We start from the raw sequence: 22775 nt of genomic DNA, 5'->3' as shown, positions 1-22775 counted from the left end.
GCTCTGGGAGGCAGGGCCGCACTGCCTCGTGGGAGATGTAGTTCTGGGCTGGTCACGTGGGTGGCGCAGGGACCGACGTCAATTCCCAGGAGGCCAAGCGCGCAGTGCGTGGGTGCCAAGGCTGGAGAGAGGCGGGGGGTGGGGAAACAGAGGAGTGCGCAGGCGCAGTGGATACCGAGCGTGGCTGGCGAGAGTGCGCAGGCGCAGTGAGCGAGTGACGGCGGGAGAGGGAGCGCGCAGGCGCAGTGAGTGCGGTGACGGTTGGCGGTGCGGGTGATGGAGGAGCGGCGGCGGGACGGCAGCTCTCTGGCGGCCCCGGAACATTGCCACACGCGGCACCTGGTGCTGCAGCTCAGCGTGGACTTCCCCAGGAGGGTCATCACCGGCCAGGCCGCCCTCACCATCGAGGCCCTGACAGACGAGCTGTCCTCACTGGTGAGCTGTGTCTGTGTCACTGTGTGTGTCACTGTGTGTGTCACTGTGTGTGTGTCACTGTGTGTGTCACTGTGTGTGTGTGTGTGTGTGTCACTGTGTGTGTCACTGTGTGTGTCACTGTGTGTGTCACTGTGTGTGTGTCACTGTGTGTGTGTCACTGTGTGTGTCACTGTGTGTGTGTGTCACTGTGTGTGGTGTGTCACTGTGTGTGTGTGTCACTGTGTGTGTGTGTCACTGTGTGTCACTGTGTGTGTCACTGTGTGTGTCACTGTGTGTGTCACTGTGTGTGTCACTGTGTGTGTCACTGTGTGTGGTGTCACTGTGTGTGTGTCTACTGTGTGTGTGTGTGTGTGTGTGTGTGTGTGTCACTGTGTGTGTGTCACTGGGTGTGTGTCACTGTGTGTGTGTGTCACTGTGTAGGTATTACAGTGTTGTGGGTATTACAGTGTGTGTGTAAACCTCATAATTCTCAGTTGGGACCATAATATTTAATATGATTTATAATAATAATAATTCTGGCATTCGATACAGCGCCTTATCACGTCTTCGAGACATCTCAAAGCGCTTCACAGGATACACTGTAAAGTGCAGTGACTGTATATTTTGTGGGCGAAACGTGGCCGCCAATTGCGCACAGCAGCGTCCCATAAGCATTCCTGCAAAATACAATCAATTCACTTCACAGTATATCCTGTGAAGTGCTTTGAAACGTCTCGATCAGGTGATAAGGCGCTGTATCAAATACAAGGATTATTATTAATATATTTAGGGAAATGGGTGGGTTAACAGTGACTGATTATGAAAGTGCATTTTTAAACCATGCAAAAGGGGGGAATACTGCTCGTAGAGAATTTGAACTACAGATTCATTTTTAGAAATACGCAAACCAAACAGCTACAGTACACCATTTATGAACAGCCTGTGTGCTTTCAGCAGTGATAATTTCTCCCTAAAGTGTGATTAAAAAATGTGAACTCAGCACATTCCAGGAAGATAATTGCTGTACCGTGCTTATCAGAAGCAAAGTACAGGGAACACGTTGACAATATATCTAAAAGGTCTCAAATGTCCAGTCAATATAGCATTTGATATAGTGCCTTATCAAGTTTGTTGAAACATCTCAAAGCGTTTCACACAATATTACAATATACTGTAAAGTGGATTGACTATATTTTGTGGGCGAAACTCGGCAGCCAATTGTGCACAGCAGCGTCCCACAAACAGTCATGGTCTGAGTGACCAGATTATCATTTATTTTTTGGAGGGATTATTACCCCAGGAAAAGCGATCCGCCAATCGACTAACAAGCGGTTTCCTACAACAACAACAATAAAATTACATGTGTGTGGTGCCTTTCAAGTCGGGAGGACGTCCTGAGACACTGGACGGACAGAGTTTTGGACCCAAGCTGGTGGGGTGGTCAGGATCAGGGAGGGTGAGGACAGGGGGGGAAAGCAGGGAGATTGCTCCTACTTACTGCTAGAGGCACGTGTGGATGAAGGAAACTTGTCCAAGGTTTTAGAAGCTGATGAATTCAAATAAAACTTGTGACTTTCTTTTGAAATAATAACAATAATATCCCTTGCATTTGATATATCTCCTTATCGCGTCATTAAGACGTCCCAAAGTGCTTCACAGTATATACTGTAAAGTGAATTGACTATAGTTTGTGGGAGAAATGGTATGAAGTTGCTGCCTAGTCCACTAGACTAGTGTTGGGGCTGATTCATTGTTAAACCTAATGGTGTTTGAAGCTGCAATTGTTTTCACTGAATTATCCTGTGTGCATTTTTGTACAGATCTTGGATACGAGGGATCTTAAAATACACAATGTCGTTGCCAATGGACAGAAGGTCCAGTTCTCACTTGGAGAGAATCAATCTTTTAAAGGAACACCCTTAAACATTGTTCTTCCATTTAAGCTGTCAAGGTATGGACTATTCACAATCATCCTTGCTTTTTAATCACACCCTCCTACCCCTACCCTCTCTGCTCTACACCCCTTCTGATCTAACCCCCAGCTTGGGTCCAAATCCCTGACTGTCCAGTGGTTTAGGACGTCCTCCCAATGTGAAAGGCGCTGTGTAAATGTCATTTGTTGTTGATAATTGTCACTGACTTTGTGTAAATAAACTCTGAACCCACAGAGGCCAGCAGTTAGTGGTGGAGATTTCATACGAGACATCACCGGCCGCCTCAGGACTGCAGTGGCTCAATGCTGAGCAAACGGCTGGGAAGAAGCACCCCTACCTGTTTAGTCAGGGCCAGGTATGGTGTGGGTTAAACATGCATTTTATTAACAGGCTTCCACCTTACTGTTTTATATTCAGTTATAAACTACGTAATCTGGTCTCCAAACTACTATTTAACATGCCATTTGTATGAGATTAATATCTGATTTAAACCTCCAGCAACAATTTGAGTTCCTGATGAAAGTACAAAGTTTTCTGGACGGGGCAGTGCTCAGTGGATAAGCCTTTATTGCTGAATATATTCACAGAAGCCACGAAAGGCTCCAGGTGCCATTATCTTATGACATTGTGTAATAAGCAGTTGCAGCAAGCTTTCCTAGGTCTCTGTGTGCCCTTCACTCTTCACAGCGCTGCTCTTGAACTCTGTGACTAGCTTTGCTGGAAACACAGTTAATTGGAGACAGTTGTAGCAACTATTTGACTAATGATAAAACATCTTGTGCCCACAAAATATATAGATATACAAAATACACAGTATGTTTTGTGATGCGCTTTGAGATGTCTCGAAAACATGATAAGGCGCTGTATCAAATGCAAGGATTATTATTTATAAGATAATACCAATTGAGCTAGGGTAACTGATTACATAATATTAAATGACTGGCATTAACTTTAAGTCTTATTTTAAATTATTAAATGTTACGGTATTATTTGAATCATTGCATTTCATGCATTTAGTGTTTTCAGAATTGTGAATATAAACGCTGTAAATGAACCGATGTGAATGAGCGTTTGGTGACGAAACCCATGTTCTTTTATTATCCTTAAAGGCTATCCATAGCAGAAGCTTACTCCCTTGCCAGGATACCCCATCTGTCAAAAGCACTTACTATGCTCGGGTATGTAACAATTCATTCAAGTCACTGTGTGTTTATAAAAAAAAATTCAAAAATAATAATAATAAAGGGATTCGATGGAGTAGCTACAGAGAAACTGTTTCCTCTGGTGGGAAATCCAGAACAAGGGGGCATCATCTTAAAATTAGAGCCGGGCCACTTAGCAGTGAAATCAGGAGACAGGTTTTCACCGAAAGAGAAGTGGAAATCTGACTCTCTCCCCCAAAAGGCTGTGGATTATGGCTGAATCCATTCACATTGTCCAGATTGAAGTGGATAGATAGTGGTTGTGCGAGGGACTGGCAGTGGGATTATGCAGTTTCAGAGGGCAACCAGCACCTATGTGGAAACACTCACCTGCTTAAGAGTCTCCAAACCAAACTGAGAATTCCATGCATCCCACCTACACATGGAAATCCTGGAGGGACTCATCCTGGTTACTTAATTCCGGAGAGTATTAGGCGCAGGTTGGCGAGAGCCAAGGCTTGGGGGAGCCCAGAGTGTGTGTTGGGGTAACTGCTGGAGTCTAACCAGCTAAACCCACACAGCTTGCCATTGAGAGCACTGGCCAGCTTTCAACAACAACAACATCAACTTGGATTTATATAGCGCCCTCCACCCCAGACGGCGTCTCAGAGCGCTTCACAGTAGCGGATCCCGGGGCCCACTGCTTTCCCACTGCTTGTCTAGCGAGGACTACCCTACCCGTCAGTTAGGGTTTGGCTGCAGGGTTAACAGGAGCTGAGGGGGAGGATTCCCTGCCCCCAGTGACTGGTTAGTGCCCCAACCAAAGTGGGCCCAGACCAGGGGCATAGATAGAGAGTGGGGTAATACCAGCGGGAAGAACATTTTTTAAAAAAAGTTGGGATACATAAAAATAAAAAGAACTGTTTGCTTTAGTGTACTTCTGTTTATAATCCTCCGTTAGAGGTTATTGTAGCCATTTTTAATTGTATTTGTTTTTATATCCAGATCTCTGTGCCTGCCGAGTTGGTAGCTCTAATGAGTGCTAATCGAGATGGAGAGAAAGTTGACGGGAGTAGAAAGATTTACTGCTTTAGACAAACGGTAAATAACTCGGTCTCTTAACATTTCAGTTGAATACAATTTACATTTATATATTAATAAATCATCCTTAGAGTTGTATCCATTTCATGTCGGGAGGATGTCTCATAGTGCTTGGTGTAAACTGTATTTCAGTTTATATTAAAAGTTCATTGCAGGCAGAAGCATGGTTTAAAACAAACCCAGTAGTCTGTCTAAATGTGATATTTCTCCTTGTAATACTGGTTGCTTCTATAAGCACTTATTTCATTATATTCTTGATGATTATTGCCTTAAATTATATCATTATATTTATGATAATCATAACTCACAAATTCACGGGTGATTACAATTACAATGCCAGTCCACTCAAAAAAAGCCGGTAACTGATGCCGGTAATAACAACAGTCCTTGCGTTTGATATGGCGCCTTATGAAGTCATCCCTTCGCCTCCCTTCGCCTCAGCTCCCTTGCCTCCTTCAAGACCCTCCTCTTCGACTGCGTCAGCTCGGGTTCGAAACACTGATTGCCCACCACCTTGGGACGTCCTCCTGACGTGAAAGGCGCTAGACATTGCAAAGCGCTTCACAGGATACACTAAAGTGAACTGACTGTATATTTTGTGGGCAAAATGGGACCAGTAACATGATTACACTTAGTCGGAAATTCCGGCTTTCCAGACCAGATTTCCCCCCCCCCCCCCACACTTATTGGTCTGGCTGGCCAGGGATTCAGTGTATGTGAATATTTTTGTCAGAAAATAACTCCTTGCTTCTTTGTAGGTGCCAATACCAAGCTACTTAATCGTGCTGGTAGTTGGAGCTTTAGAGAGCAGGTATGTAGCTGGACTGGCGTTTTATTTCAATATTAAACACTGGTTTTCTGTAGACAATTTCTCTCTGTCTCTTGTTTCCTCGATTCATAGAATTATGCAGCACAGAAGGAGGCCATTCAGCCCACCGTGTCCAAATCAACCCCACTCCCCCGCGCTCTCCCCATAGCCCTGATCAACCCCACTCCCCCGCTCTCTCCCCATAGCCCTGATCAACCCCACTCCCCCGCACTCTCCCCATAGCCCTGATCAACCCCACTCCCCCGGGCTCTCCCCATAGCCCTGATCAACCCCACTCCCCCGCTCTCTCCCCATAGTCCTGCAAACTTGTCCTCCCCAAATAATTATCTGCTTCTCTCTTTAAAGTTGTTATCGAATTGGCTTCCCCCGGCCTTTCAGGCAATGATTCCAGATCCCAACAACTCACTGTGTGAAAACATTTCTCCTCCCCTCCCCTCTGTTTCTTTTAACAACTATTTTAAATCGGTGCCCTCGGGTTACCGACCCACCCGCCAGTGGGAATAGTTTCTCCTGTTCACCCGATCGAATCCCCTCAGAATTTTGAAAACTTCTATTAAGTTTCCTCTTAACCTTCTCTGCTCCCAGGAGAATAATCCTCACTTCTCTGCCTCTCCTGATCACTGAAGTCCCTCATTCCTGGTACCATTCTGGTCAATCTCCTTTGCACCCTCTCCAATGCCTTGACATCCTTCCTAAAGTGTGGAGCCCAGAACTGAGCACAGTCTCTCGCTGAGGCCTAACCAGTGTTTTATAAAGGTTTATCATAACTTCTTGACTTTTGTAATTCTATGCCCCTATTTATAACCCCAATTGATCCAGCGTTCCTTCTCCAGATCATAATTGAACCGAGAAACCAGAGAAATTTAAAATCTATAAAAATAAGTGTTTAATCATAATTTGCATTGGAGAAAGAAAATAATTTAAAACTGATCCACATGGGTAAGAATGCATGTCGAGATGCAAGTCTGGGCAGTTATCTTAAGTGTAATTGAATTGATTACCCACATCAAAGTGACCCCACTATTAAGATTCTGCTTCATTGATCTCACTATGAACCTGTCTTTTCCTCTGCTCTTCCCCCATGAGGAAGCTCATGAGATTTCCACTGTATGTGGACACCGATGCCTCTGCTCTGCACATGGAGGATTCTCTTAATCTTACATGGATATTTCAGAAAATCAATCACTGCCCTCCTTCAGGCCTCGTATTTCTTTTGTCTTCTCAAAAGCCCTTCCCTCCATGGCCTTGCTCCTCCCTACCTCTGTGACCTGCTAACGCCATATCGACCTGTCCGCTCCCTACACTCAGCGGGCTCGGGCCTGCTCTGGCGCTATATAAATCCAAGATGTTGTTGTTGAAAGGCGCTAAACGAATGTCATGGGGATAAGATGCCTCCAATATGATGTGCTTTCTGTTTGTCCAGTGGTCAGTTTGTTGTTTTTGTGTAAATCTGAACTTATTTTGCAGAGTGATTGGCCCGAGGACCCGAGTGTGGTCAGAGAGAGAGATGGTGGATGCGGCTGCCACTGAATTTGACGAGGTTTGTGTTCAACAAGCGTCACTTTCAATGATAGAGTTCCTGCAGACAGTCAAACCAGTCCTAAAAAGTTATAGCACACTTCCTGTAAGACATCTCTGTGGACCTAAAGAACAAACACACCAGAATTTTAGATGCAGTGAAAGCCGTTTAACCCAGACATCGGGGCCAGCCATTTTGTCTGGTTTAAGCGGCGTCTGATGTTAACCGGAGTTCTAAGGCAGCTTCCACTATATTTTGTCACTGAGTTCCCACTCTCGGTTCTGCCGCGTCACAAAGGAAAGCAGCCTCTGGCACAGCACAATGGGAAAATTGGAGGGAACGTTCGTGGGATGCCCCGAGTAACTGTTTCAGGACATCATCGGCACAAACCCATGTAGCCTGGGCGGGAGTTGCCTCACACTTGTCTTCAAATCCCTTCATGCCCTGGCACCTCTCGACCTCTCCAACCTGTTTATTCCCAAACCCACTACCTGCTGCCTCCGCTCGACTGGTTCCGGCCTCCTACATGTCCCTTGTTCCCCCCGTTCCACTTTTGGTGGCCGCGCTTTCAGCCACTACACTTTGATACTCTAGAACTCTTTCTCTGTATCCCTCCCTCCGCCCTGCCTCCTCCTTCCCAATCTTCAGGTCGCGTTTGAAGATCTTCCTTTTCAACTGGGCCTACGGTCACCTCCCCCTGGTCGGTATCGTGCTCCACCACTGTCAAAGCGCTCCGGGACGCTGCCCTGTGTGAGGGCGCTGTGTAAATGCAGAGGAAAATAGAGTGTTTAATAATATACAGTAAGCTTCCTAATTGGAGATATGACAGATTCTTTATTACTGTAGCTGCATATTAATATAATCTAATAAAGAGCAGTATTTGAAAGTCGATTCATGGTAAGAGACAAAATAACCAATCATTCTCAGAACACTTGCAAATGTTGAGATCAGGAGGAAATTAAAGTATTATTAATCATATTTGTCTATGACAGACGGAAACCATGCTGAAGACTGCCGAAGATCTCGTGGGACCATATGTGTGGGGACAGTATGATCTCCTCGTCCTCCCTCCATCATTTCCCTACGGTGGAATGGAGAACCCCTGCCTTACCTTTGTCACACCCACTCTACTGGTGAGATATGAAATTACATTGTTTTTCCGGATGTGGAGTCCTGTAGCTCAGTGGTTACAGCCCTCACCTCGCAAGTGAGAGGACCCGGGTTCGACTCCTGGGCAAGGTGAAACCTTAGGCAAGTTTCCTTACTCCACACGCCTCTGTTTATCTAGCAGTAAGTAGGAACCCGGTTGTTAAGTTGATTAACTTAAAAAAAAAACAATAATAATTTGGTCACTCAATCCACGACTGTTTGTGGGACGCTGCTGTGTGCAATGGGTTGCCGCGTTTTGCCCACAAAATATACAGCTTTACAGTGTATCCTGTGAAGCGCTTTGAAATGTCTCAATGTGATAAGGCGCTGTATCAAATGCAAGGATTATTATGTTAAATTTGCATAGAATATAACCTCTTGAACGGGACTCGGCCGATTATGTGGTTCATACAGATCAGACTTATGCCAGTACACTGTTAATCAATAAACTGCATTGTTTCAGTGTGGATAATTTCTCCCTAAGGTGTGATTAAAAATGTGAACTCAGCACATTTCAGAGAGCGAATTGCTATACCGTGCTTATCACGTCGTTGAGATGTCTCAATTGCTTAACAGAATGTAAAGTGGGTCATGAAGTGTCTATTTCAAATTGTTGTTGAGATGGGAGAAAACTTACAGAATGTGTCGTTTGTGTTTTCTCTTTCTAGGCTGGTGATAAAAGTCTTTCTGATGTAAGTAAAGTACTTCAAAATAAATTACAAGTTCTTTTCTAAAAGATGTTTGTTAGGTCAGGGTATTAAGCGATACGGGGCAAAGGCGGGTAATTGAAGTTGAGGTTCAGACCAGCCATGATCTTCTAGGATGGCAGAACAGGCTTGAGGGGCTGAATGGCCTCCTTCTGTTCCTATGTTTGCTATAAATTCTGTTGAATTATATATGATCTTTCCTGGCAGGATTGAGCAGTCAGTCTCTCTCCCTGGCTGTAGCCAGAGGCATTCCTACACGGAAACCTGGAATAGAGGCTGTGTCAACAACACGAGTAGAGAAAAAACAAACCTAGCCTAATAAACTCTAGAATGTCTCCAGGCATTCTGTAGGTAACATTCATTTAATGGTTCTTTTTGGCCTGATAGGAAACAGATTTTATAGCGGGCTTACTTATCTATGTAAACTACCTTCTCGTCGTACTGTCTGCATTTCTGGAACCTCGAGAGCTGTTTGTTGGAAGAGGAACCATATTTGAGATCCTGGGCTCTCCCACGAGTGTATGCATGTATGTGCACGTGACCTGCCAAGTCTTAATTGTCTGAATTCACATCAAACGTTTGAGAGGCTTTGTTTGAACTGCTGTGGGCAGTTCCTGTTCTGTTCCATTGCAGTCTCGTATCATGTCCGGCAATGGTTCAGTGGTGTTTTCCATGGATTCCGAAGTTCAAAATCCTCGTCCTCGCCTTCAAAGCCATCCACGGCTTTGCTTTTTCCTGCTTCTGGGACCTGCTAATGTCATTTCAACCTGTCCACTCCCTCCACTCAGCGGGCTCCAGCCTGCCACAAGTCTTCCTCCCGACCTACCCCACTATCGGCAGTTGGGCCTTCAGCCTCTCTGCCCCTACCATTTCGAACTCCATCCAGTGCCTTGGGACATACTCCCCACGTGAAAGTCGCTGTGTAAATTTCTGTTGTTGTTGACTGACTGTGAATCAGACGTGCACCCAATAAAAACCTCAGATTTGTCAATCAAGCTCATTTAGTTTTAATGCAATAAATGTTATTTAAAGCACGGTCAAAAAAAGGGAAAAAATAATCCCTTTGTGTTTTTAGGTAATTGCACATGAAATTGCTCATAGTTGGACAGGAAACCTGGTCACTAACGAAACCTGGGATGACTTCTGGTAAGAACAAAGCCTGAGATCTCAAGTAAACGAATCAGTGTAGTGTGTGTGTGTGTGTCTGTGTATGGGTGGGCTACACACGACATATTACATTGTTTTTATTTTATTGTATGATTGAATCTTTAAAATAGCTTCTTAAAAACCTCTTCTCTTGGTGGTTTTTGTTCTTCTTTCCTCGTCGTCGTCTCCAACCCCACCCAATGCTATAATTGTTTGTAATGCAGAGGAACGGGAAACAAACCACATGAGCTGCTGTTCCTCTCCACAGCCCAGTTAGCGCTGCTCTCTGCTGCTCTGTATTTGACCTGATGGGGGCAAGCTAGACTGGATCATATTACCCGCCACCTGTTTGCATTTATACCTTCCTGATGATTGTACATCTTGTGTTTCTTACAATTGAGAACTCCCATCATCCAATCAGTCTTGTGACTAAGGAGGGGGGGTGAGGCAGTGAGAGAGATTTCCTGCTAATTTAACTTACCGTAGACCCTTGTCCACATGACATTTGTGCGTCTGACTTTAGCAATGAATTGCATACTTATTCTACAAATATGTTACTGGTTTATTTCTATCTATCCAGCTCATCATGATCTCAATTCACATACCACTTTAACAACTTTCAGGTTATTTTGTATTGTTGGAGTCCTGTAGCTGAGTGATTAGAGCACTTGCCTCTCAAGCGAGAGGACCTGGGTTGGATTCCCAGGCTAGTCGATTGGCAGATCACTTTTCTGGGGGTAATAATTCCTTCAAAGAAATAATAATATTTTTGTTTCAAATTGAGTGGGATTTTTACAATCTGTTGGATGGTGTGAAATAGTGATGATGATTGTTCACTTATAACCAACCAGGTTAAATGAAGGCCACACAGTGTATCTGGAACGCATGATCTGTCGCCGAATGCATGGTGAGAACACCAGGCAGTTTGCGGCGTTAGGAGGCTGGAAGGCCCTGCTCGAGTCGGTGAGTTCACACAACAGTTCAACATGTTCAGACCTTCCCAATAGTTGCACACAAGTTACGGTCTTAAGATCTTACAAATGCTTTGTCCGAAACACTGACTGTTCAGCACCTTGGGACATCCTCCTGATGTGAAAGGCGCTATACAAATGTCATTTTGTTGTTGTTGTCCTGGTAAAACTCAGTAAAGTAGAGCGTCTCTTGGATGGTAAATGGAACCCTCTATTTTTTTCCCTTTTTTCTCACTTTCAGCTACTACACTCAAACTCCGGAATTCTCTCCCTCCCTCCACATTTTCCCCTCCTTCCCCACCTTCAGGTCGCGCCTGAAGACCGTGCTCTTCGACCGTGGCTACGATCACCTACCACCCCCACCCCCGGCTCGGTGTTGTGCTCCGCCACTGTCCAGCGCTCTGGGACGCTGCCCTGTGTAATGAGGGGCGCTGTGTAAATGCAAGTTGTTGTTGACGCATTGTTTTCCTGGTTCCAAGGTTGTTTCACCCACAAAATACAGTCATTAATTTTACAGTATATCCTGTGAAGCGCTTTGAGACATCTCAACAAAGTGATGAGGCGCTGCATCAAATGCCAGGATTATTATTGTTCATTTGAAAAAGCAGAGCATCTGTACAGATGTAGTTTGGGAGGTAAATGAAACTCCTTTGTGTTTAGATTCGCACGTTTGGTCCTACTAATCCCCTGACCAATTTGGTCCCTGATCTCCGAGACACCGATCCTGATGATGCCTTTTCCTCGGTCCCATATGAAAAGGGATTCGCTTTACTTTATCATTTGGAAGAGCAGCTCGGAGGGCCAGGTAAATACCACGTCCATTAGAATTTAATATAGTTAATTCCGGAGATAAAAATCCCTTTTTAAAAAAAAACAACAATAATTTGGCCACTCAATCCACGACTGTTTGTGGGACACTGCCGTGCACGGCTGCTGTGTTTCGCCCACAAGATATACAGTCACTACAGTTTACAGTATCTCCTGTGAAGCGCTTGGAGTTGTCTTGAAGATGTGATAAGGCACTATATCAAATGCAAGGATTATAATTTTATTAATATTAATCTTCGAAGACTGACTTAATTACTGAGGATTTGCTGAATGGAAAGCCTGTCTGATTCACTGACATCTGTCCTTGTTGCCAGATATCTTCGTGGGCTTCCTGAAGACCTATATTCAGATGTTTGCCTACAAGTCTGTGACAACGAAGGACTGGAAACAATTCCTGTATTCCTATTTTCATGATCAGGTGGGTAAGCTGTTCAGTGGTAAATGAAGTTGAGAGATTCTCCGTGTGTGTCCTGTTTGCCCGATGAAAGATGTCCACGTTTCAACCGCAGTACAATCTGTTGTTGTTTAACAAAAATTATTAAATGTTGAGAATATTATGAAGCTTTGTAAACTTCATGATGGATTTAGCTGGATTATACCTCCCTCCAAACAGGACCTTGGCTCCTGCACTTAATGTTCTCTGCGGAATTAGGTAAGCAGCCTGCACCCCTCCGATGGGGAGAGTGTGTGTGTTATGTTCCAAATACAGGGACATTTCCATGTGTAGGTTACAAACGTACCTATGTGGAACTCTCTGGTTTGGATACTAACATGGTGATGGGTTCCTCTTTCTCAGACAATGGACTGATCCAAAAAAAACAGTCACTACACCATCAGGGCTGCACGCCAGCATCTTCTATCATGTCTGCCTCAATACTAACGCCTAGTTCTCCTCATTTGCAACTATGCTGCTTAGCATAGTTCACGTGTTACTGGAGGTTAAAGAAATGAGGAAAGCTTACGTCATGTGGCTCCGTGTTCTCTTGAGATACTGTTCCGCTTCACATGTGACGTTCTTACTCTGCTTCTCTCTGACCTTGTGCATGTCATTCTCTGTAGCATTGTCTCATTTCCTCCAGCAATTTGGTTGTTTCACTGTAATATAAAAGTTGTTTTTTTTGTATATGGATTGAAGCTGATTTCCAATACAGCAGCAATATAATATTGTAGATTTTAAGATTTAGTTTTCAAGATTTTGTGGAGTCCTGTAGCTCAGTGGTTGGAGCACTCGCCTCACAAGTAAGAGGGCTTAGGCAGGGCGAAACCTTACGCAAGTTTCCTTACTCCACACGCCTCTGTTTACCTAGCAGTAAGTAGGAACCTGGTTGTTAGTCGATTAGTGGATCATTTTTCCGAAGGTAATAATACTGTCACTCAATCCATGACTGTTTGTGGGATACTGCTGTGTGCAATTATCTGCCATGGTTAGTCAACAAAATATGCAGTCAATTCACTTTACGAAGTGAAAAGACGCTGTATCAAATGCAAGGATTATTATTATTACATATCATGCATTTAATGCTTTCTCTTTGTCTTAATAATAATTGGGTTGGCAACGAGATTTGGCTAATGAAATGGTGCTGTGTGTTTTGTTTTCCTAGGTTGACATTTTGAACCAGATTGATTGGCATGCCTGGCTTTATTCTCCTGGTGTACCACCTTTCCAAGTCAAGTGAGTATTAACTCTGTAAATGTAGATAATGGGAGAGAAATTCTATATTGTATTTACAAAGCAGGTTGTTAAAAAAAAACATTTGGAATCCTCTTCATTAAATAACTTTCAACTTCATTTGCTGAAACACTCAAAACACTCCAGTGGGGGTGGGGTGTTGCATTGTAGGAAATGCCGTCTTTCGGATGAGACGTTAAACCAAGGTCCTGTTTGCCTGTTCAGGTGTAACTCGGTTGTTAGTCGAATGGCTGATGGTTACTCAATCCACGACTGTTTTTGGGACACTGGTGTGCGCAATTGGCTCCAGTGTTTCACCCCATAAAATATACAGTCAATTCACTTTGCAGTATATTCTGTGAAACGCTTTGAGATGTCTCAAAGATATAAGGCGCTATATCAAATACAAGGATTATTATTATAAATATAGGTTGTGTTGTATGACCTTTGTTTTGCAGTTATGACACCTCTCTGTCTGATGCTTGTATCCGGCTCGCCAATCGATGGAACACAGTGAGTGAAAGCATTCTGGTTACCTAACTGACCTGAGGCTCAATGTCATTTGCGTTTTGGTGCTAAACCTTCAGGTCACTACACCTCCGTCTTGCCCCTTCCTTCCCCTCTTTTGGATCATGACTGATGACTTTACTCTTCCACCGTGCTTGAGTCCTCCTCCGCCCAGCTCAGCGTCAGGCTCTGACACTATTAAGCTCTATTGTTGGAAAAATATAAAAATCATCCATGATATCGTTATCTAAATGTAACTGTTATATATATTTGCACTGCTGCTCACCTCACTACGGGGATCTATCTCATTATTACGTGGAATCCTGTAGCTCAGTGGTTAGACCGGGTTTGATTCCCGGGCAGGCGAAATGTTGGGGAAGTTTCCTTACCCCACACCCCTCTGTTTACCAGCAGTCAGTAGGAACCCGGTTGTTAGTCAATTGGAGGAAACACGTTTCTGGGGATAATAATCGTTTCAAAAAAATAAATAGGTAAATAAATAATAATTTTGTCACTCAATCCACGACTATTCGTGGGACGCTGCCTTGCACAATTGGCTGCCGCGTTTCACCCACAAAATACACAGTCAACAACAACAAAATGACATTTATAGAGCGCCTTTCACGTCAGGAGGATGTCCAAGTCAATTCACTTTACAATGGCTTTGGGCTTTGGTCTCACGATTCTTATGAACAGAATTGTCCACGTTTCCGCACAGCGGGACAGCAGCCCCACCTGGCGGTGAGGCAGGGAAGCCTCAGTGTGTCTCCAGTTTTGTTGCCAGGTTCGTGATGCCACATGTTGCAGTGCTAATGCTATTTAGAAGTCCTAAAAGTTTATAGAGAAATTGTTTCCTCTGGAGGGGAATCCGGGACAAGAGGCATAGTTGTAACATTGGAGCCGGGCCATTTAGGAGTGAAATCAGGAGGCATTTTTTCATACAAAGGGGAGTGGAAATCTGGATTGCTCTCCCACCCCCAAAAGGCTGTGGATTATAGCTGGATCCATTCACATTGTCCAGCCAGAGGAAGGTAATTAGAGTTGAGGTACAGATCAGTATGATCTTATAGAATGGCAGAACAGGCTTTAGGGGCTGAATGGCCTCCTCCTGTTCCGATAAAAGGGAATAAGGTTCTGCTGTTTGTTTTCAGTGGCCTGGCTCCAATTTCTTTTCAAATTCCCATATTTTCTTTTTAACAAGAAAAGCTGTCAGCCATATAGGATCAGACACTTCTAAAGTTTTAAGGGTTTTTTTTTCACTTCATGTCTATTTCAACTTCTAACCAGCAGCTCTCAGAACACAGCAATAACAGAGCAGTAGTTAGTGGGAGATAGTTTAATTCTGGAACACGTTGCAAATCAACTTGGCTCAAACCTCTTCCTCCACCCCCATCTCGAGCCCCTCCAATCTCAGTTCTGCCTGACTGCCCACAGCACAGAGACAGCGCTCGTCAAAGTCACAAATGTTCTCTCTCTCTGTGACCAGGATTGTACTTTCTCCCCACTCCACTACCGAATGCCTCTCTCTGATCGGCTGGCATTGGCCTCCTGTTTGTCCCTAGTCTTTCAGCCACTACACCGTGAAGCTTTGGAACTCTCTCCCCCACGCCCTCCGTCTTGCCCCCTCCTTCCCCTCTTTTAGATCATGACTGAAGACTTTCCTCTTCAACCGTGTTTACAGTCACCTCCTCCCTGCCCTTGGCTCGGGGTCAGACTCTGACACTGTTAAGCGCTCTGAGACTCTGCCCCACGTGAAGGGCATTGTGTAAATGCAAGATGTCGTTGTTGTGAGATCTCTAGGAGAAACATGGATGAATTTACGGAATCTCAGGTGTTTGTCACATAGCTAATGTCTATGTCATCCAAATAGCAAATGGCAGCTTCGTATTTGCAGTAGAGACAACACTGCGTGTGTTTCCTGTTCAATAAAACTAGAAACACAAAGTACTAACTTAACAAAGTATCAAATGGAGAACGAAAAATAGTTTTAACTTAAGTCACCGTATAATGTGTTGTGGAGGGATGACTGCAAATATTAGAAAGGAAAGTATTTTGAATGTATTTGTCAAAATAGTCGTGTCGAGACCCAACTGTTAGGTCTTTAGGTGAAGAGGTACAGGCAGTTGTGTGAAGTATTTCAGATTCCTTTTTCCAGAAGCCTATCTAGCACAGTGAATGTTAACTTCAGTATCTATTACCTTGGTGTGAACGTGTTGTTCTTTTTATAGGCGCCAGACTCTGAGTTGACTATCTTTACCAATGAAGATCTGAAACCATTGTCATCAAATCAGGTGGTTGAATTCCTTACTCTTCTACTACAGGAGGTAAGACAATCTACAACCATTTATGGGACGCTGCTGTGCGCAATTGGCTGCTGCGTATTATCCACAAAATTAACAGTCAACTCACTTTACAGTATATCCTGTGAAGCGCTTTGAGACGTCTAAATGAGATTATAAGGCGCTGTATCAAATGCCAGGATTATTATTACGAATAAATATTTTTTCTTAGTTTTATCATTTCAAATTATAGTCACGCATTTCCCACTTCTAGAAATGGCTAATTTTTGCATTGAAAACGTTCAGAATTAGGAATTCATTTGTACAGATGTTTGTTCAATGGCCGATGATCTGTTCATTGAAATCCTAAAACATCATTCAGAACTCGAAAGATTTTCTTTCTGCCCTGAAGGGTTTAGGTTTAAAATTGCACCAATATTGCAGATTACCTTTAATTTCCATCATATCGGTTCCTTCAAAAGCAACTCAAAATGTAGCCATTTAAAATCTGCAGAGTTTTGAAATACAAAGAGTAAATAAAGATTTGGTCGCAAGAGGAATTTCTAAAGAGTGGAAAAAACTTATTTTTATTGTGCCTTATTTCATTGAAGCAGCTCACAGTTAATTAGCGTCAAGTGTAATGACTGTTTGTCTGGGCAAACGTGGCAGTCATTGGGGCCAGCGAGGTTCCATAAACTTGTATGAGGTAATCATCATTAGTTATAGAGGCTTGTTGGCCAGGACACTGGAGAAACTTTGCAAATAGTCTCCTGGGACCTTTTACCGTCCACCTGGCAGATGAAACCCTCAGTTTATTGCCTCATCTCATTGACTGCAACACTGCATGGCGGTGACAGCCTAGCCTTGAGGTCAAGTCTTGATGAGGAGCTTGAACTCACACCTTTCTTACCAGAGGTGAGAGTGCTACCAGCGGAGCCAAACTAAATGCTGTGCTGTGAGTCCAATGAATATGAGGCACCTCTGGCTGTGGGCAGGATTATAAAGGTTATAAGGAATGTGCAGCATGGAAACAGGCCATTCGGCCCAACCACTGTGCTGGTGTTCACTCAAGTCTTCACCCATTCCTTACTCCCTTCTCTGCCCCTCTCCCTCATGTGAAGGTCTAGCTTCCTCTTCAACGTTTCTACATTGCCTGATTCAACCATCATTTCAAGCAGCGAGTTGCACCATCTCACTGCCCTCTGTGTGAAGTAGTTCCACCTAAATTCTCTTTTAGATCCCTGACCGTTCATCCTTTCCTCCTTCCACCATTTAATTACTTAAAAAAAAATATGTGGTCACTCAATCCACGACTGTTTGTGGGACACTACCTACTGTGTGCAATTGGCTGCCTCGTTTCACCCACAAAATACACAGTCACTACACTTTATAGTATATTCTGTGAAGTGCTTTGATACATCTCAACAGTGTGAAAAGGCACTATATCAAATGTAAGGATTATTATCACAAGCATTTCCTTTTGTTTATCTGTAGAATATTGTGTTTCACAGCTAATGTTTGAGAGCGGTACAGACAGACAGTTGAGATTGATTTTGTTGTTGTTGTTGAGATTGATCATCTTAAATAGAATTTCATCTGGTCATTTCCAGTGCAAGACATTATTCAGTTTTTGGAGTGAATTATTATACTCACAATAATCTAATCTTGTGTACGTTGCATTGATTGTCATGCTAACTGCTGTGTTTGTATTGCCTTTAGCCCGTGCTGTCCCTCCAACACGTGAAACAAATGCAGGAGGTTTACAAATTCAACAGCACAAAAAATGCGGAGATCCGTTTCAGGTACAGAATAATAAACAACACATGACATTTACACAGAGCCTTTCACGTCAGGAGGACGTCCCAAGGCGCAGGCCAGTCAGGGATTTCGACCCGAGCTGGGGGTTGGGATCAGGAGGGGTGGAGGACAGCAAGGGTAGGGGTAGGTAGGGTTGAAGAGGAAGGTCTTGAGTTGGGCCTTGAAGGAGACAAGGGAAGGGATGAGGTGAATGGACTGTGAGTTGGAGTTCCAAAGGGTGGGGGCAGAAAGGCTAAAGGAAACCGGATAAAAGAGGGAAATGTTCAGTTTTTGTTCATAATCATCGCCTGATGGGGAAAGTAGACGTGTGGACATTGCGTAAGAACGAGATTGGATTTGGCTGTGGATCGTTAGAAAGAAGAGGATTTAATTCCCTTTGAATCTGGTTTAGATTTAAACCAGAGATTTGGCAATCGCATTCTTAAAACTGCTTTTAGCACTCAGAAATGTGACTTTGTACTCTTTTGGGTTGAGTGATTAACGTTAGATTTGCTTAGCAGTATTGTGTAGACTTTATGATTTATGATTTATGATTCCGCTTTATAAATGGAATCTTGTTGTTGTTGTTGTTGTTGTTGATTTTGTTATTGATCCACACAAGATGGCTCCGATTGTGTCTGCGAGCCAAGTGGGAGGAGGCCATTCCTCTGGCGTTACAGATGGTGACAGAACAAGGCAGAATGAAGTTCACTCGACCTCTTTACAGGTATCATTCACTAATAGTTTCACCTTTTTAGCTATTAGAATGTGGCATTGTGTTTTGAAAGTCTATTGGGCAACATCACAGAAACTGCCAACAACAACACAGGACATTTACTCAGTGCCTTTCACATCAGGAGGACGTCGGGGATTTGGACCCGAGCTGGGGGTTGACATCTGAAGGGGTGAAGCGCAGGGAGGATGGGACAAGGGTGGTCGAAGGCACATTTGAAGAGGAGCATCTTGAGATGGGCCTTGATGGAAGCAATTGAGGGGGCGAGGCCGTGGGATGGAGTTCCAGAGGGTGGGGGCAGAGAAGCTGAAGGCCTAACCCCCGATGGGGCAGGGGACGTGGAGCAGGCCGGAGCCAGCAAAGCGGAGGGAGCGGACAGGTTGATAAGGTAGTAGCCTGTCACAGAGGTAGGAAGGGACAAGGCTGGAGGTCCGACACCCGGCAGACCCCAAAATACTAAGAGGCCCTGAGGTAATATTCTGTGTGTTTAGATTTGCTGAAGTTTAGCACTTGTGTATTCAGGTTTGTTTAAAAAGCAATATTGGTTGCAGGGATCTGTACAACTTTGAAACAGCGCGTCAGCAAACCAAGAACACGTTTGTGAAGAATAAACCCAACATGCACCCGATCACAGCCAGTATCATCGCCAAAGACCTTCACATGGATCAACAATAGAACATAAGAATTTTCTGGCAAAAGAAGATCAATGTCCATCCAGTTCGCCTCTCACCATCCTGGCTGTCACTTGACATGTTGTGTCCTAAACTATACACTGTATCCCCAGAGATTATTTTCTAGCAGAAATCTAATTTGTTCTTGAAACAAACAACATTTTCTGCTCCCACCGTCTGTCTCCCTCGGGAGCCTGTTCAATACATTTACAACTCTGAAGTAGTATTTCTGAATTTAGCCCCTTCAATGTCCTCTGGTTCTACTGTTCAATACAAGATAAAACAGCTTATCATGGTCTATAGTCAATGCCTTCAGAATCTTAAAGACGGTAATCATATCACCTCTCAACCTTCTATTAATAATAGGACTGCTCAGTCACGTAAAGATGGGCTGATCTGGAAATTAAGTAGTCCAGTATAAGAGCATCTTCTGAACAATAATCTCAGCCCAAAACTTGCTCTTGACAAATTTAAAGTGAAATACAATTGACATAAGATTTTTTTTAATGTGTTCATTGAAATTCTGCATTACAGGGATGAAATCAGTTTTTCTATAATTGTTACTGGTTTAACAAATAAACCAGTATTTGGTTTAGGAGATTTAACTAAAAATAAATCTTTACCAGTGATTTGAGCGCATTATTAACACGTGTATCAGTAAAATAATAAAAATCTAAAATAATAAAATGATTGAGTTTTCTGCAAATTGTTCTGGCTGTTTTTCTTTTGGTCAATCGGCTGTCTGTCCCATGGAAAGCCATCTCTGTGCTTAAGCCATCTAAACCAAACTGAGTTTCAGGTAACAATAAACCAACACCCGAGTGCCTCTATTACATTAGTAATAATCCTTGCATTTGACATAGCGCCTTATCATGTAATTGAGACTCCTCAAAGCGCTGGTTGCTCAGCCTAACCATCATGATCTACAGCAGGGTGATCCAGCTGGTGGCCGTGGGCTGCATCCGGCCCCTCCTCCCTCCATTTTATCCGTCCCACCTGCTCCCTCCTTAACCTGTAAATGTTGGATGTTTCTGGAAGGGAAACAAAATGCGTCTCACAAACATTTCCCAAATAGGGCAAACAGCCCTCAGCAGCCACAAGGTTGGACCCCCAGGGCTACAGTGAATGCGACTTCTATTATATAATGGGGGGAGGGGGGGAAGGCGCATTTAAGGGATTAAAAACTGCTTTAAAAACATACTAGACTGGAACGTGCAAAGCAAAACTGTTTGCAAAGGTTTCTGAAGGCGTATGGATTTGTAAGAATTACAAGTTGAAGAGAGTGCTAAATGTTCAGTAAATGTACACAAACAAACACCCCCCACCCCACCCCGTTGCTCCCTTTCACTCAGCGATTTATTCATTTTAATTTTGAACTACAAATGTTAATTTTCAACTAAAAATGGAATATCTGTGGTTTTCTGTGATTTGCTGATGGTAATTGTGTGGAGAGAGAGACTTTGGAATTCCAGACTTTCTCACTGTTGACTAAACTTTATGATTGTGTGAAATATATGGGAAAACTTCAGGTGTTTGGTTAGTAATTAAAAATAAATCTTTACCAGTGATTTGAGAGCATTACTAACACGTGTATCATTGGATAATAAAATGATTTAAGTTTTCTGCAAATTGTTCTGGCTGTTTTTCTTTTGGTCAGTCTGACACCTGGAAAGCCATCTCTGTGCTTAAGCCATCTAAGCCAAACTGAGTTTCAGGTAGTGTTAAACAATAAACCAGCCGGCACCTGAGTGCCTCTATTACATTAGTAATAATCCTTGCATTTGACATAGCGCCTTATCGTGTAATTGAGATGTCCCAAAGCGCTTCACAGAATATATAAAGTGAATTGACTATATTTTGTGGGTGAAAAGCAGCAGCCAATTGCGCACAGCAGCGTCCCACAAACAGTCGTGGATTGAGTGACCAAATTTTTTTTTCTTTTTGGAGCGATTATTACCCCGAAAAGCGATCCGTCAATCGACTGACAAGTGGGTTCCTATTTACTGCTGGTAAGCAGAGGTGTGCGGAGTAAGGAAACGTGGCTAAGATTTCGCCCTGTCCAGGAATCGAACCCAGGTCTCTTGCGAGGCGAGCGCTCTAACCACTGCTACAGGACTCCACTCCTGGCCTGAACTGCAAACTATACTCTTTAATCCCCAGAAACCTGTCACTGCGATGACGAGCATAATCCAACAACAACAAAATGACGTTTATAGAGCGCCTTTCATGTTGGGAGGGCGTCCCGAGGCGCTGGACAGTTGGGTCAGGACCCGAGCAGGGGGAAGGGTAGAGGGGAGGGAAGGCAGAGAGGTGGGAGGGAGACCAAAGACACGGTCGAAGAGAAGGGTCTCGAGACCGGCCTTGAAGGAGGTGAGGGAGGAAGCGAGGCGAAGGGACCGTGGGATGGAGTTCCAGAGTGTGGGGGCAGAGAGGCTGAAAGCCCGGCCACCGATGGTAGGGCGGGTCGGGCGGGCGACATGGAGCAGCCGGAGCCCGATGAACGGAGGGAGGGGACAGGTTGGTAGGGAGTCAGCAGGTCAGAGAAGTAGGAGGGAGCAACGCCATGGATGGCCTTAAAGGTGAGGACGAGGATCTTGAACTCGATCCTCTGGGGGATGGGGAGCCAGTGGAGTCGGGCGAGGGTGGGAGTGATGGGGTCACGGAGCCTGGTGCATGAGAGTACGCGATCTGCCTCGCCTCCTCCTTATCCTCCTTCAAGTCCTGCCTCAAGACCCTCCTCTGACCATGCCCCCTCCCTCACCCCCAGCTCAGGTCTGAAATGCTGTACACTGTCCAGCGCCTTGGGACGTCTTCCCGACGTGAAAGGCGCTGTACACGTGTAATATTGTTGTGAAGGGAAGAGTTGTTAAGGGCGATGAGGAGGGAGGTGACGAATGTGTGGGTGAGGGTTTCGGCAGCCGGAGGGGTGAGGCAGTGGCGGAGTCTGGCCATGTTGTGGAGATGGTGGTAGGCAGTACCGGTCACGGTGCAGATGTGGGGGAGAAAGGGCAGTTCAGGGGTCAATGCAATCCATTGCATTAGTTGATTTTCTGACTTTGATACCTGATGTTTTATTTTGGATTATCCGCATCACCAATTTGACTTCTGTGAGTTATTTGTCCTTAGATTGACGGTTTGGACTATGAGCAGTGAGTTTTCTCAACAATTCTGATCAGCAGAAAGTGTAGAGTTAGAAAAACCCACTCACCTCAGGGCCAGACTTTGTACTGGATCCATCCGCACCTTCAAGACTGAGGTTGATGGATTGTTGGTTGGTCAGGGTATTAAGGGATAATGTGGAGAAAGCGGGAAATTAGAATTGAAAGGATTAATTGAGGTACAGATCAGCCAAGGATCTAATTATAATAAATTGACCAAT

At 44.2% G+C, this 22775-nt stretch overlaps 1 protein-coding gene across 1 annotated transcript; it reads left to right on the top strand.

Annotated features, from left to right (window-relative positions):
* Nucleotides 1–198: 198 nt before the first annotated feature.
* Nucleotides 199–21025, top strand: lta4h (leukotriene A4 hydrolase). The gene is made up of 19 exons (XM_042345604.1): nt 199–435; nt 2235–2365; nt 2583–2703; nt 3458–3526; nt 4496–4591; nt 5350–5402; nt 6888–6960; nt 7932–8072; nt 8757–8780; nt 9871–9941; nt 10793–10904; nt 11573–11717; nt 12055–12158; nt 13342–13412; nt 13868–13922; nt 16145–16240; nt 17915–17997; nt 18615–18719; nt 19277–21025. The coding sequence occupies exons 1-19, from the start codon at nt 277–279 to the stop codon at nt 19398–19400; spliced, it is 1833 nt and encodes a 610-aa protein (XP_042201538.1). The 5' UTR covers nt 199–276; the 3' UTR covers nt 19401–21025.
* Nucleotides 21026–22775: the final 1750 nt, after the last annotated feature.

This window comes from Callorhinchus milii, unplaced genomic scaffold, assembly GCF_018977255.1.
Source record: "Callorhinchus milii isolate IMCB2004 unplaced genomic scaffold, IMCB_Cmil_1.0 Scaffold67, whole genome shotgun sequence".
In the NCBI taxonomy this organism is placed as follows: domain Eukaryota; kingdom Metazoa; phylum Chordata; class Chondrichthyes; order Chimaeriformes; family Callorhinchidae; genus Callorhinchus; species Callorhinchus milii.
Note: the sequence above shows the minus strand (reverse complement) of the source record. Positions and strands in the feature narration are given on the sequence as shown.